At 43.5% G+C, this 15,873-nt stretch overlaps 2 protein-coding genes and 1 long non-coding RNA gene across 5 annotated transcripts in view; 1 reads left to right on the forward strand and 2 right to left on the reverse strand.

Moving 5' to 3' along the window:
- The window catches only part of slc49a4 (solute carrier family 49 member 4), a 56,353-nt gene extending 53,775 nt beyond the window's left edge, over positions 1-2,578 (reverse strand). The window contains exon 1 of the mRNA XM_053877389.1: positions 1,902-2,578. Coding sequence (XP_053733364.1) covers positions 1,902-2,196 — 295 coding nt within the window. The 5' untranslated portion in view covers positions 2,197-2,578. The remainder of the gene's footprint in view (positions 1-1,901) is intronic.
- Positions 1,156-15,543, forward strand: hspbap1 (hspb associated protein 1). Of its 3 annotated transcripts, none has more exons than XM_053877390.1 (8): positions 1,156-2,571; positions 3,478-3,656; positions 4,581-4,765; positions 7,715-7,851; positions 9,028-9,199; positions 14,183-14,266; positions 14,471-14,581; positions 14,752-15,543. In XM_053877390.1, exons 2-8 carry the CDS (start codon positions 3,479-3,481, stop codon positions 15,199-15,201), a joined length of 1,317 nt encoding a protein of 438 aa, XP_053733365.1. In that variant the 5' UTR covers positions 1,156-2,571; position 3,478; the 3' UTR covers positions 15,202-15,543. The 3 variants fall into 3 exon arrangements, with proteins under 3 accessions (XP_053733365.1, XP_053733366.1, XP_053733367.1); XM_053877391.1 differs by lacking the exon at positions 1,156-2,571 and adding an exon at positions 2,578-2,994; XM_053877392.1 differs by lacking the exon at positions 1,156-2,571 and adding an exon at positions 2,689-2,716.
- LOC128766046 (uncharacterized) lies at positions 7,655-10,674 on the reverse strand. The gene is made up of 5 exons (XR_008415956.1): positions 10,636-10,674; positions 9,401-9,505; positions 8,933-9,191; positions 8,710-8,846; positions 7,655-8,646 (listed from the first exon to the last, which is right to left on the reverse strand). It is a non-coding gene; the product is annotated as an uncharacterized LOC128766046 (long non-coding RNA).
- Positions 15,544-15,873: the final 330 nt, after the last annotated feature.

The raw sequence follows: 15,873 nt of genomic DNA on the forward strand, positions 1-15,873 counted from the left end.
AGTTCTTTGTGGTCCACCTAGGTCATCTAATGTAGATTAATGACAAACATTTTGTAAAATAATTCTATTAGTATGTGAGATTTGATTACTGAAGAAAAAAGGACAATTGCCTCGGTTTAAATTAAATCACGACTACAATACAACACAGGACACAGCACTAGAGGCAGAAGTGTGAACGCCCGCTCAGCCATCCGAGCAACACGCAGCAGGTACAACGAGACCCTGTCCTCTAATGGAGTCGGCCGTATCCGCATCAGTTCTGTGCCAGATAGGCTTTTCGTCCACACAGATTCGTTGGCTTTACATCATCTTCCTCCTCAGAAACTAAAACTTACTATAGCTTCATCTGTTGAACAATTGCTGTATCATTTAATAACGTTCCTTGTAATGATTCCAGAACCATTATCTCATAAGGGGTCACAAATTTATTTCATAATCATATTTATTTTCTTACACAGAGACAGCTAACGCTCTGGACTGGTCACCAGTTCATTGTAGGGTACTAAATCTATTTAATAACAACCTGTCACACAATACATTAGTATTTCACCTTAGATTTGACATAAATAATATATGTGAGCAAGTCTAGAACCATGACCACTTATGTTATCTGAAATAACACAGTGAAAGATATTAAATTAGACTTTTATAATAAAGTAACAATTTCCAAAATTATTCATACCACACGTTACCAAGACCGGTAGCAACAGGATATTCATACAAATTGTTTGTCTCTGAGGGGTTGAGTTTGCATTTTGTTTTCTAACCAGTTTTTAGATATATAAGTCATAAAAGTTGACTTACTTTTGACATTTCAGCCATTTTCGAGTCAACACCAGACTGCCATGGCAAAGACAATAGAGCTCAGTGAGGACTTTTGTAAATGATATAAAGGAATGGAGAGCATACAAAAAAATTGCTATTGATTAAAAACTATGCAAGGACTATGACCAAGGCTGTCCTGAAGGAATTTAGTTCAACCAGGGCATGTAAAAGTTTGTCTGAGCTTTGCAAAAAACATACTTACATAAAGATCAAAGCCTCTGATTGTCTGTTCTGTGGTCAGATGAAACAAAAATTTAGCTTTTTGGGCACAGAGAAATGGCTTTCATCTGGAGAAAGAAGGGTGAAGCCTTGACACCAAAGAACACATTTTCTACTGTTAAATATGGAGGCGTAAGCATAAGGCTGTGGTGCTGCTTTTCTGCCAATGGACTAGGCAACATAAAGTGGAAGGAATCATGAGGAAAGTGCAGTACATCAAGATTCTTGAAGGAAATAAGCAGGCAGCAGAGAATCTGAACCTGGGGGAGCATTGAATATTGTCAGGAAAATGAGCCAAAGTATACAGCCAAGGTGGAGAAGAAATGGTTCCAGGACAATGACATTGGTGTTATGAAGCCATCGAGAACCTATGGATGGAGCTCAGAAAATGGATGACAGTATGGAAACCTCCAACCTCAGAGATCTGGAAACATTTGCAAAGGAGGAATGGTCCAGAATTCCTACCGATACTCCCAAGAAGCTTGTGAGCAATATTGTTGGAGGCTGTGATAAAAACTAACGGGTTTGCAAATGATTATTGAGACTGGGTATGAATAATTTTGGACACTGTAACTGAAAAAATGAAGGAATGTCTTGTATTTGAGACAGGAGTATAAACAATTTTGGTAATGGATCACTCGTCACGGACGTACATAATGGGAGGAAGAAATCGTTTATGTGGAGACAAAACAAATCGGGCCAGAAAAGAGATAACAACTGAGTGCGCAAATCGGACCAAGAGATAGGACAATCACTTATGTTGACGGACTAAAGTGTCATCCTTCAAAACGCTGTTACAACGTCACTTCAATATCAAAAGTAAAAGCAGGACAGAGTCCTACAATGTAATAACTCACCCTTTTTATCCATCAGCCACATAAACAAGACGAAAGGAATGAAGCCGACGGGACCCCACAGGACCAAGACAGCAATGTCCGACTTGGTAAATCCAAAAGCATGAACCGCCGAGTTCTGAATTGGACCCCAAAAGTTCCACACCATTCCTTGTAAAAGGCCCAGTAGTGAAAACAGGGTCAAAACCAGCCATCTTCGCCCGTACACCCTGCTGTTCACTGGCGGACTGTTCGTCTCCGCGTAAGACGGGACTAGCAGAGGCTCTCTCTCGGTCTCGGTGCTAGAAGCAGCACCCATGATGACCGTCTGCAGGTGAATACACGTTAAAAGTCCAGATTTAATCACCGGACCGAAGAGTAAAACAGGCGTCTGACACCTTTTCGGAAGACCATACAAACAATAACAGCGCACTGCCTTTGGTTTAGTTGCTCAACTTTACTGCGCATGTTCCAACGGAAATGAACCAACAAATGGAAACTGGCATCCTTCGTTCGCCATTTTGGGTTGTTTTTTTACGTCAGTTTGAGCGCAAATTACCAATACATATCAGAGCCGTAATGGCGCTGTTACGCGGGGGCGGGACATATCTGCATCGACGCCTTGCGCAAGGACGCGCAGTCATGTGACATTTGTTTACTTCCGCATGCCTCTCTAATACACGTGTTGTGAAAGGTGAGACCCGTATATTTAGAGGCTTCACACATTTCTGACAAGTCTCGAAAACTGCGCTAAACGGAGTTTATGTACTCGTACTTGCAGCCTTTTGCCTTTGCCCTTTTCGACGTCATTGTCAATATAAAAAGGATGCGTTAGCGTGGTACGACTCAACGCAAATATGGGCTGTTGATAAATACTGTGTTGTAGAAAATTCCGTTTGCACATTGTTACTCTTTATGTCACGGTGTTTCTGGAAGCTTATTGTAGTCCCTATAGTTTTTCTAGGAAAGAGGAAGAGACTACATTAAGACGGGTCCAACTCACTTTCACATGTTAAAGCCAAAGGGAAGCATATAATTATAAAAGGAGAACACGGAACCAGCATTTTTTTCTGTTCTGTAGTCATATGACCTGATGGGGACTATTACAGTATCAGAAGTAAGGTCATGCTCTGTTACATTTCTATCCATGATGAGAGTTACTGTATATTTGGGTAGTTTTTGGGAGTGCGTTTCTGTTAGGGTAGTTGGATGGAGAGATACTACTGTATTACTGTGTTGTTTCTCTATGGTGTGCTGGAGGGTATGATCTGGCTTTTCCATGATGGAGAACACTTTATTGAGTGACTTGCGCCGCTCCACAGACCAAGTGCTTCAAGCCTCTCACCCATTTGAGCCAGCTTTCTTAATGTACTTGCTCTGCCTTTTCTTCTACACCGAGCTGCTAGCAACACAGAAAATCTAATGAGAAACAGCTAACTGGTGGATCTCCACGAGCTTCCTAAACACACCGTAGGATTGAACTTTTCTCAGGAAGTGCTCATCCCCTTCTTGTACACAGCCCCGATGTTAGATATCTGGGTGTGATGGCCACGATCACACCCAGATGTTTTTCCGCTCACTAACACATTGTCTGTACTAGCATGAACGCCTTCAGTCCAGAGGAGACTCGGACAATCCTGCGGGATCTTCAGCAACCTGCTGTCTTCTTGGACATGACCCAAAACTGGCCTGTTCGCAATTGGACTGCAGCTCATCTGAGCACTTGCCTGGGCGACAGACAAACACAATTCCGACTGGGAAGATTAAAGGGCAGCAATGGTGAGAGAAAGCGTGAAAAAGAAACACAAGTGTTGTTCATACACTATGTAAGGATCTCTAATGTCAGCTGAAGTGTTTAAAAATGATAATTGAATTAGCAGACATGCAGTGTAATCTTGCATCAGAAAAACTCACAAGAAATAATGATCTTCTATCTTGTTAAGCAATTGAGAGACAGAAAAAACTTTGCAACAAATTGTTTAAGCCACCAGGAGAGGGCCAATGGAAAAAAAAAATTGGAGAATCCAAATTCAAATTTAACTTGCAATTGTTTTTTTTCAGGGTCTTAGCGAAGATTCATTGAGGTTCAAGGGATCCCGGCAGGTGTTTCGATTAAGTTTGGCTCAGGTTAGAACGGTGCCCCGCATGCTCAGTTGATGATGAGACACAGGAAGGTCTGGAATTGTTAATGACTTGCATTTGTAATTCTTGCAAAGGTCTAGAGCTTTTCTGGAAAAAGTGAGGCTGAGTCTATACATAAATGCTCTATGCTAGCTGTCATCTTTAGGATTTATTATTTGCCAGCTGTTTTTGATGATGCCTGACAAGTGATCAGTTAGAGACTACACTGTGATGCTCACGCCTGCTCAGACTACTGCGAGTCATGTAATGAGCCATAAACATCATCTAAGATTCAGATCCAATCCCATCTGGTCTATTCTCTTGGCCTCTAGAGCAGCTGCAGTAATGACTTCTGCTTTGACAAATAACAAATGAACCCACGAGGGAGTCCTCAGACAAATACCAAAAAAGAGCTTTCATGTTTTCCTGCTGCCACTGCTGACAGTGGGTTAGCTGTCATTTACCCCTAGATTAAGTAAAAATTTGAAGTTAATCGTGACAACAGGGACTTGTGTTTATATCAGTGCTATTTCAAAATGAAAAAGGTGTCTTAAAATGAGGCTGGTAACCCTTTTCTTTCAGCGCCTCTCTTTGAAACCCAGTGTGCCTACGAAGACGCTACCTTGAGTCAGTTTCTTAACTGGAGCCAAAATCAGACTGGAGCTGATATTGGCCATTTCTCCAAATATCCACGCTCGGACTACTGGGCCTACGCAGACTACAAGTACATCGCCATGATGTTTGAAGACCAGCCAGAATTGTATGAGGTATTTGTGATATGGTGATGCTCTCCTCAGGTTTTATTCTGCTGATCACTATTGCCAGTCACATGGTTCAGTTTGTAATCAAAATGTAGTTATGATGAGATATTCTGGATACATGATATGGAAAATCATCTTCATTTAGACAAAAGCAGGTTTGTATTGGCTTCTTCAAGAGAAAAAATTAAAAAAAAAAACTTGTTGGCATGATGCAGTAACTACAGTGGTCAGTCAAAGAAAAACTGAAAATTTTGATGTGGAAGAACTCTGGTGGAGCTCGCTAGGTCTCTGTTGCCTTCTTCTTCGAGTGCTTGTTAAATCAGTTGGGTTGAAGCCTTTTAACCCTCATGATCGTTGTGTGGTCGGAGCACCGCTATTTGTTAGCGTTCTTTCACCCTCATTAAAAATCGGAGAAGCAGCAGAATATGTGATGTAACCTGAAAAAACAAGCATTTTTACAATATGTTGCTGATAATTCATGTATTCTTACATTACATCGCAAAGACTCTGCTGCATTGCAGTAACTACCACTATACACCTGAGCTTCTTCAGGACTACAAACCTGGAAACAAGCCTTTGTGTGGACGCAACCCGTGTCATGTAAATTTGGATTTTGGTTTTGACCAAAAGTTAGGACTGAACTTAAAATTGACAAAAATACAATCAGAATCAGAACTGCTTTATTGCCATTGTACTGGTACATCAAAATTGAAAGTGCAATCCTTCTTGAGGTGCATGAGTATGAAGAAGAAGAGGAAGACAAAAGGAGTAGGACTGGGTATCGATTCTAATTTCAAGTCATTCTCAAGACTTAGAATTGATAATCACGATTCAATTCAATTCGATCCGATCAGGTTAGTATTTAAACCATTTTCTGAACTGTTACCATAATCACATGACAAGTTACGCAACGTATTAATACTAGTATCATATTGACATTCAACAGGAAATTAATGAAGGATTCATAGTGAAATGATAATAAAGATCCAGACACAGAACGCCAGATGTGACTGCTCATGGGACTGGTGCATTATTAGAAATATGACATTAAAAATTCACCCAAAAGATGCTGCTGTTTAATACTAATACATTTTTATGTTATTATCAAAACGAAAAAAAGATATTCTCAGCCACTGAAAATGTAAACAGAGTGCTGGTTACTGACTTCACAGCAACCTGAGTCTCTTTGTGCAGTATGTAAACAGTTCTCTGTGGTCTGTAGTACGTACGACAAGAGGTTCCACTCCTCATCAATATAGTGAGTTGTCAGATTGTCGAGCACATTTTTGGTTTGGTCGCATCTGAACCCAAAATGGTGCCAGACCGTTGCTTTGAGCGTTTCAGGCGTCGTCAAACCCGGCACGTTGCTCGTGTTGCCACTGTGAGGAGGTATGTTGTTTTGACTTTGGTGTCCCAGGTGCGCGCTTGCGTCAAAGGGGTTGGACTTCACCCGGAGAGTATGTGTTAAAACGTAAATTAATTAATCCGATCTTTGGACCTACGAATCGATTTTATGGAATTAATGTACGAATCGATTCAGAATCAGAAAATCGATTTTTTTAAACACAGCACTAAAAACGAGCCAGCCAAACAGCTCATAAGGAGTTACTAAAACAAAAAGAAAACAAACACACCACACATCTATCACATTCACCGGTTGCAGGAGATAACATTTTTGATTGATTTTCTTTAGTTGTCCTTGAACGCCTGTCAGAGGGGAGCAGTTAAAATAGTGAGTGGCCTGGGTGTGATGAGTCTTTATGTTGTGTGCCAAGGCTGAGTACCAAGGAGATGTGATGTCCTACCATCACCCTCTGGGAGTGGTCAGACAGAAAGTTTTTGATCCTGAGGCAGGTGGACGATGATAGGCCCACATCTTGCAGTTTGGTCACCAGTCTGCTTAGAATTAAGGTGTTAAATGATGAAATGCACAAAGAGCAGCCACTCCAGGTGGACAGGGCAGAGTGGAGGGCTGTGGAAATGGCGCCCTCAGTGGATCTTTTGTTTGTGTGTGCCAATTTGAGGGGGTCCAATTTGGGCCGGGAGACCTGAGATGGTGCGTGTACTGGACAATGATCATGACACGGGACATGGAGCTGCAAATCTAAGAATGTTTGTGTGAGGGAAGAACTGTCTGGGAGTCTGGCAACACATAAGAAGATCAGAGTGCAAGCAAGGAACATTAGATATGGTTCTGGTTTTTCTGTAAACAGTCACAAGCTAAAGAAAGGTCTCCGCTGCATCACTGCTCTGAATATGTTGCCTTTCACTATGTGTGTTTGTGAAGACTAATCTGTGACATCCAAGTTAAGTTGCCAAGCGACACCTAATTTAGTTTGGCAATCTCTGGATGATTGAAAAGGATGAAAACTGAAAATAACATCAGTTTCTTTGGTGTTGTTGCTTTGCACCCGAACTGCTTAAGGCATATTTCTGCTCTTGTCCTCCGACGGAACAAAGACATAAATGTGTCCTCATCTCTCCAAGCCGCTGTTGCTAATTCACTCTATTCTTTATTTCAGCAATAATTTTTTATTGGTTGTCCACCTGCAATTATTACCCACTGACATTCATGCCTCACAGACAGACGGGCAGACACAGGCTTTTACAGGATAAATAGTGTTGTGTAAATGGCTTCCTCAAGGCCAGATTGAATGGTCTGTCACTTACAGCTCCCTGCATTCATGGAAATGACTTCATTATCCAGAACGCTACACCTTTGTGCTCTGGCAGCCGGAGACAGACGGTGAAATACAACAAACATTGTTCTGTCGCTCTGCACTGAGAAGCCTCTATAATGAGTCATGTCAAAGACAGTGAAACAGGCTTATCTGGACTCTATATATATATAATTTTAATTAAATGTATAAGTGAGTAATGATGACTGACAGTGTTATTTATTGTTGCTCTTATCATGGGAATGATGAATTTCATCAATGTGTGTGTGTGCTGTAGGATGTGAAGTGGTCTGAATTTGGATTCAGTGGACGGGACGGGAGAGAGAGCACCTTATGGATTGGAACAAAGGGAGCAAACACCCCCTGTCACCAGGACTCTTACGGGTGTAACCTGGTGCTGCAGGTGCAAGGACGGTAAGAAGAACACAGCTCATTCCTGGCCGATAACATATAAATAATCAGCATAAATCTGATTCAAGGTTTCTGCTGATACCTTTGTACAAGCCATTACAAATTTGATTTAACTTAGTGTGCTGCAAGGGGAAATACATGACAGATGAGATGATGACAGAATTGTATATTTTGAGATGAGCATCTTGGAGATTGTGCGAGACGTCAACCATTTTTATGGAAGTATGGTTGTGTTGAACTAAGTTTGACACTCCTACAGGTAACAGTATGGTTCGCACAGAGGTGCCGTTTAGCCTCATAAGTGGTGGGAAATCATGGTATCTCACTGCAAGTCAATCCAACCCTGGAACAGACCCTCCCTCAAGGAGGGAGCCCCTGGTGATCCACGACCAAGCCATGGAATCTGTATGCTGCTTTATTTTACATGTTGTACTCAAGAACTGCTCCCTGACTTGATACCTGTTGGTCTTGTCTCGCACCCAAGATTAAGTCAGTAGCTAAGTGTAATTATTTGGAAGTCCAAGACCGAGCCTTGGAAGATTGTTATGTGCAGAAGTGTGGCTTCATTGACATGAAACTTGAATGGGCAACAACTGGGCTTTTCTGAACCTTTGACTCATCCCATGTCCCGACTGCATAACTGTAATTGATCCAGCTCCTCTCACTAGAGAGAATGGCTGAGTCGCATTCCGAAGATGGTCGAGTCTGGAGAACAAGTCTTATCTCTCCTGCCTTAATCACCTGCTCCTTGTTCGTTATTGATCCCGTCTGAAATCCAGATGAAGCCTCTGAACTGCTCTGTTGAGCAAGAAAAATGCCAGGAGGATTGACGTTTGTGGTTTGGAGAGGACAATCACTCACGCGAGGGTGAGGTTCATCTGAGGTCATAGGTGTTTGCTGTTTGTTTGTTAGGAGTATAACTCAAAAACCTATAACCAGCTGAGCTCTTCTTCATGCATGTGTTGCAGGAGCCTTGAAACACTCCTGCCACCTGCTCCCTGAATGAGGTCAAATGTGAACTTTATAGTACAGTAAAAGTAGGACAATAATATTAGGTTAAAAAAAATCATAAATGCAAACAGACCGTTTTCGTGGTGGTATGCGCGCTTTTGAGGGCCCTTCTAGTTTCTCAGAATTATACCCGAGACTTGACCATGTTTCTTTCTCGCCCTCTCACAGGAAGCGCTGGCACCTGTTTCCTCCAGAAGACACATCCAAACTATATCCCACCAGGATCCCCTACGAGGAGTCCAGTGTCTTCAGCCAGGTGGACGTTCTCCACCCAGACCTGAGGAGGTTTCCTGCTTTTCACTCAGCGAGAGTCCACTCCGTCACCCTGGAGCCTGGACAGGTAGGACGATGAGGAATGTCGAGTTAAAAAAAAAAACAGGGTGGATTTCTTCTCCAATCAGTGTGACTGGATCAGGCAAAGGCCTAATGCTAATGACCATAAGGTTGAGCAGACACAATGGTTTACTGGTGAAGATACAGCTGAGCTCTCTCTGGTTCTGACACTCTACTCTTGTTTAACAACAAACTTAGACAAGGATACATCAAGGTCTTCACTTGTATGGAATGAATTTCATCCTCACTTGCGCCCCTTTTTCCCTCATGGCGCCACTCAGAGGTTTCCACAAGGCTGCTTGTCAGTTCTGACCTAATATTGGTGTTATGATGAGACAAGGATGGATCATGATTCAGCTGTTGCTTTATACATTTGGAATACTGAGCTGATTTGGAGTTTTATGCTGTAGTTTATCATTTATCATGAAGGACGTGACCTTATTTGAATTGAGTGAAAGTTCAACTCCTAGTACAAGAAATAAAAGCTTCAATTGAAGAAAATGAACAAATTTTCTTTCCATGCTTCTGGGTCTTTGGTTGGAGAGAGGGTGTCGGGCTCAAACTCAGCTGACAGAGTAGCTACCGGACCAGGGGTCAGGTGAGACTGAGCCACAGGCTGCACTGACCTTCTGTTTGTTTTTTCCCTTTTCTATGGGCCATAAGAGCAAGTGCTTTAAATTGAAGTAGTACATGCTTCCAAGGCCTGTTGGAAACCGTTCGTATAGTGTTTCCTGACCATGTGACATTGGATGAAGAGGGAGTGCCTGCTGGCAGCACCCATGGTAATATTTACACTTAATCTGGACAAGCCAGGAGTATAAAAAAAAATTGTGGTGTGATGGAATCAATTGGCTAGAAAAAAAGATGAAGTGTGTGCAAAAAAAAGTATTGGTGGAGTTGTGTCACATCTGACAGACATTTATTTCACTTTCTTCTTTTGTCTGTTGGACAAAAACTTCTTCTTGAGTGATTGATTGAAGTGTTTAGCAATTATGCAACACGGCCTCTATGACAGAAAAGCAATAACCATAAAATACACAAGGTTATTGCCCCTTAAGCTCTCAGCGTGTAAACGCTGAAGGATTTATTTGTTTTGCTGTGTATCCATTAAAGTCTGCTGCTCTACGGAGCTCGTGACTGAAGTCCCAATATAGGTTGTCCTTCTCTGTGTGTCAGTTGGGAGGTTACGAAAGGAAGGTGGAGGTGGGTGTTGTCTTCGTGGGGTCAGGGGCAGGGTTGTTGCTCTGCTGATGTCAGCGCCTCCTCTTTTTCTCAATGCAGACACCTGTCTGAGGTCATTCTGGGACAATGAGAAATCTGGTTTTGCATTCAAGACGATGTAGTTTGTTCGACACGACCTTGCTTGCTAAAGTTTAGACGGTTTAAATAAAGATCATTAAACTGTGACAGGACTGTGTGAGATACGTTTACAAAACAACTTACGCGGGCAGTGACCTGCTCCGCCCCAACAGCTCTTCTCTGTGATGGCTGGTGATGTGGCAAATAGCCAAGTGTGTCAGCTGTTTATCTTCATCAAGCAGGCAAACTAGTTCCTATGATCATAAAACCTGCCTTCAGGTCAAAGCACGCCCTGCTCCTTCCTAATTTTTATTGGCTTTTTAAATCATCTGATCTGATGACATGATAAATGGTTGTCATCTTTACGCTGACTTGAAACTTGTATACAAGAGAAATGAAATTATCAATGATGAACTGGGAAGTAGAAATATATCATAGGGTCTTTTCTTCTTTTGTACAAGCACTTTTACACCTGTTAAGTACAGAGTTCCATGGTGAAATGGTCGTTCCCATACTGAACCCGGAAGAATGAATGAGTCATTCTTCTTCCTCCATGGAGTCAGGATGAACTCCTCTGTCACCCTATTCTTCTTCTAGTATCAATACATTTTGTTCAGTCCAGGAACATCGACCACTGTTCCTGCCAGAGGTGGACAGTGGCTAGTTACACTGTCTTACACGGTTACAAGTACTTTTTGAAGATATTTTACTTCTGACAGCTGTCCACTTTGAGTATATTACACACTAGGTTGATACGTTTATTTTGGTCATATGTCAGTTCAGTAATTTTCGTTTGATGGTGGCTAATTGTCAGATATTCATTGCCTCATGCCTCATCATCACTGAATTAATGATCCCTGGCGTGCGCCAGTTGCCTCACAGTCTGAATAAAGACGTGTGCCTCGACATTGTTTTCTTTTCCATGGCGGACACTAAGTGCACAGCGCGAAGTCAGACAAAAACCAGCACAGTTTCTGCCGCCAAAACTCAACACCGACAAAACAACGTAATATAGAAATTCACCAGTAGATGGAAGTATTCTTTCCCATTGTTGTCGTTGTCTAACTCAGTGTTTTTCAACCTTATTTAAACCGTGGCACACATCGTTCATTGAAAAAATTTCGAGGCTCACCACCAAAGGAACGTTCTCGAGATAAATTGTGTCTCGAGATAAAAAAAATAAATAAAGTCATGCATGTCCCTTCTAGGGACGCGTAATACGTATAGCTTAGCTACATATGGTTATTTTGAGTAGAAGGCACTTGATCAGAGTGCCAGACAAGCAATCGCGCTATGCATATGCTCTGGTGGACACAGCATATAACTGCACTACCCAGGTGACAGCACTGGCGAACAATATGTCACTCCTGGCCTGCTCCATGGACCGGATGTTGTACAACAAGGACCCAGGAGGAAATCTACGAGGCTCAGGCAGCTACAGTGGCTTTCCTACGCATTGCACAGGCCTTCATTAAAGATGGCGGTCGGGGTCGCGCACTGCTGCTAATGGCGGCGCGACCTATGTGGCTCGGTTTATCTGGGTTGGGGAACAAGGAGAAACGGGTCCTCTCTGGTGTCCCCATCTCTGAGGACTCCCTGTTCGCTGAGGGTATCATTGAACATGTGGAGTGACTCGAAAGCTCCTGGTAGACTGCTGGGCGGCTTTCTGGCATGCTTCGTTTGGGCACGGGGAGGAAGCAGGTGCCTCCTCCATTCGAGCACCCGAGTTCTCGGGTCCATGCTGGGAGGAGAGAAGGGAGGACCGGAGACGGGAGCCGCCACGGACCAGCGAGCAGGCGGAGAGAAGGTTGAGACCAGGTCCCTCCGCCAGCAGTGCTTCGCAGAGAGAGGTTCCACGAACTTATAGAGGCGGGGTTTCAGGCTGCTGACCTAACTAGACGACTGGCTCCTTCTAGCGTCGTCAGAGAGGGACACAGTGACACAAACAGACATGGTTTGACGTCACATGAAATAGTTGGGGTTTGAGTGTTTTGCAGCCCAGCATGCGGATCCAGCATCTGGGGATCTGGCTCGACTCCATCCTGATGTTGGCACGCTTGTCAAACGTGCACATTGTGAGATTGCTCAACCAGATATGGAGAGTCAGAGACACCCCTCGGGTAAGAGCTGGTGTTGTAATGTCACTGCTGGAGCTCATGTCAGCAGCGCATCCAGTGGTGAAATTGGGTCTGCTATTCAGTTATCTCTGTGATGCAGACAGTCTTTGGCGTTGTGGGGCCGACAAGGAGCACTCCATTGTCACATCAGGTTTGAAAACAACCAGTTCTGCATTTGACATTTTTGCATTTGGCCGGTTTCATCGTAGTGAGTGTGGGGGGAAGAGGAGCTCATCAGCATAGATCTGTAGTGAAAAGAAACAATGTGACGGAATCCATGTGGTCTCCTCATGTTAGTAGCTTGTCAATATGTTCTAATTGTTTATGATTGAATCTCATCATATCACCCACCTCTGTCTCCAGACAAATGAGCTGAAACTGGATCGTTTCCCAAGGTACACCTGACGGTCTCTCTCGGCACACTGGTTGAAAAACGCTGGTCTCACAACACTAACCTGTACATGTACTAGGTTGCTGAAAATGTGTGTATTCATTATTGAATGTCCAAACGTGGTGTTTTGAAAGTTGGTGTGAAGTGTAAGGATGCTGGGAGGACCTTTGACCTTTGCTAGTTAAGATCCTCCTGATCGTCCTGTCTTGTTTGTGTGCTCTGTGGCGCTGCCATCCCTACTTCATCCATCAATGATTTTCAGTTGTTGAGTCTTTGAGGGAGCAGGTTAATACGTTATGTGTTCAACACATCAATAAGAACAGCTGCAACTTCTCTCATCAACTGCTGCAGAACAATTCTGCTGAACAAGTAACCCTTTCAGGATCGGGGGGGGGGAATAATACAAGGTAAATAATCATTGGTATGTCATAGGACAGATTAAGAATTTATGAAAGATTTGCCTACAGCAGTGATTCTTAACCATAGGGCGGGGATCCATGGTTGGGCCACGACCGCCCCCTAGAGGGCCATGAAAAGTTTTTTTTGTTTTACACCTTTGGGCCACAAGACACTCGGTTTTAATACATTAGCCACGTATGGTGGCAGTAGTGTGTAACTGAGTGACTTGACTGCTGCAAACCCGTGACAGTCAACAACTTATTTTTATTTTATGATATTTTGACATGGTTTTATTATATTTATTTTATTCCGAATTTTATTCAGTTTTCCCAATTTTCTCAACAGCTTGCATCGTGTATTTTTTTTTCTTTTTTTCTTTAGTAAATTTGATGAACATGACTTGCACCTGGTTCTGCTGCTGGTTGGACTTGACAAATATCCTTGCAATGATCACACGGTTTCATGTCAGTTCACCAGGTTTTGGTTTGTTTAGGTGTAAGTAGATTGAATGTGGTTATTGATCACAAATGAACTCAACAGTAATGACTCACTTCTATTACTTGAATGGGCCACGGGAAAGGTGGGCCCCGAGATCCAAAAGGTTAAGAACCCCTGGCCTATAGCAAGAAACCGCCTCGAAATTAGTTGCGCAGTAGTTGAACAAATCAGAGGTGAGTTTAGGTAAAGGAGAATGTTACCATCTAGTGGGCGTTCGTTGGTACTTCATCAGTGTGGAGACTTGAGGAAAGCAGCGTTGGAGTTTAAACTGGTGTTTCTTCCTCAGGTACTGTTCGTCCCCCGACACTGGTGGCACTACGTGGAATCCATTGATCACATCACTGTCAGCGTCAACACATGGATTGAGCTGGTGAGCAGCATGTGTGTGTCTTGTTTGCAGCACAACAAAAGCAAACATGTCATGGGGTGAGACCCACTTTATTGCTGACTGCAGTCAACAGTTTACAGTTAACTGTTTATTCTCTCTGTAACACCTCTGATTAAGTTTGCTCAGATAAACGTGACAAAGAAATGTAGAAATACAAGGACTGCCAGGTCAAGTTTGTTTGTGCAGGAAGAGGACGACGTGGCCAGAGTGAGCGAGGCAGTGACCAGGGCTGTGGTCTGTGCGCTCAAGTCCGCACCGTGTGAGGACAACACTGATGCCTGGCTCAACCCCACTGAGGTAGGTCTCACCGTTAGGAGGTTAGGAGGACTTCAACGTGCTGCCGTCAGTCAGCCACACGTGTTTGAAACACTCAAACTATGAACCCCTCCGATAGCAACTTGAGTTGGTGATGTCTGAGGAAATATTCCTGCGAAAGAATTCTGTGTTCATGTCAGTTCTGTGTGCAGACGGGAGTGACCCCTCACCAGGAGAACCTGCAGTACCTGAACCTGGCAGTGGAGTCTTGCTCCCAGAGACTGAGGCAAGCACAGGCCCTGGACCGTAAAAGCCATTCCCGAGTTAAACGAGACTTCAGAGGACAGCTGAGGAAGAGTTGTACCGCTGACAGGGACGCTGCTGCTCTTCCTTTTGGACCTCACTTGGTACCAGTGTGTGGAGCAAAGGAGCACAAATGCGTGTGCGTCGTTGACAGTGGAGCCGGTGGTGACACTCCTCCCATGGATCACAAGTGTGAAGCGATGACACAGAGTGACTGCTCTGACTCATCTTCAGAGAACCACGTGGATCAACAGCGCACCGGTTTGACCACTAATGACCTGCTCGAGTGTCTGGTCCATCCTGATGTCATCGCCCGGGTCACTCAGCTCTTACTGGACACACACGCTAACAGGAGGTGACTGTGTTGCTCAACAAAGCACTCCATCAATGACACCTTCCTTCAGGAGTACATTCTGGGTTGCATCCTTTCATCATGAGTCTCTTCTACACATGATCTCAGGGACTCGCCACTTTCCTTGTCACCCACCCTGCAGCATGTCAACATGCAGTATTTAGTTGCAGTGGTCGGTACCTAGCGAAGTAAACAGATAGTCATTATTAGCAAGACCATTGGTCATCTGTGAATAAGCGACAAATGTGGTTGAAATAGGAATCATTGTAAAGTCCATAAAGCCATTCCTGTATTACAATATTTTTGCTCTTCATTTAATAATGAAAAAAACTGTGTGAAAGATCATCAATACACCGTTGGCTCAATGGGACTGCATGGTGCAGTCACGTCACAGAAGAAAGGGCTTTCTTTTCTTTGTTTTTTGTTTGTCTTTCATGGGATCTTCAAAATGGCAGCATTTTACTGTGCCACGGGCCAGGAAGAAGAAGGGGAGAGGGAAGAGGCCTTTTTTCCACTCCACACCCCTCTCCCCCCAAATATGTCCAGTACCAAACTTCAAGATTTTTTTTCCTTCCGGTGGTCCTAGAGTACACCACTGTGCGCTGTTTTTAGTGAAACCTATGGTGGGTGCATGACATACTCCCCCAGCTCTCTCTGCCCACCACAGTGCAGTAACAGT

The sequence above is a fragment of the Synchiropus splendidus genome, chromosome 10 (genome assembly GCF_027744825.2).
Source record: "Synchiropus splendidus isolate RoL2022-P1 chromosome 10, RoL_Sspl_1.0, whole genome shotgun sequence".
Lineage (NCBI taxonomy): Eukaryota > Metazoa > Chordata > Actinopteri > Syngnathiformes > Callionymidae > Synchiropus > Synchiropus splendidus.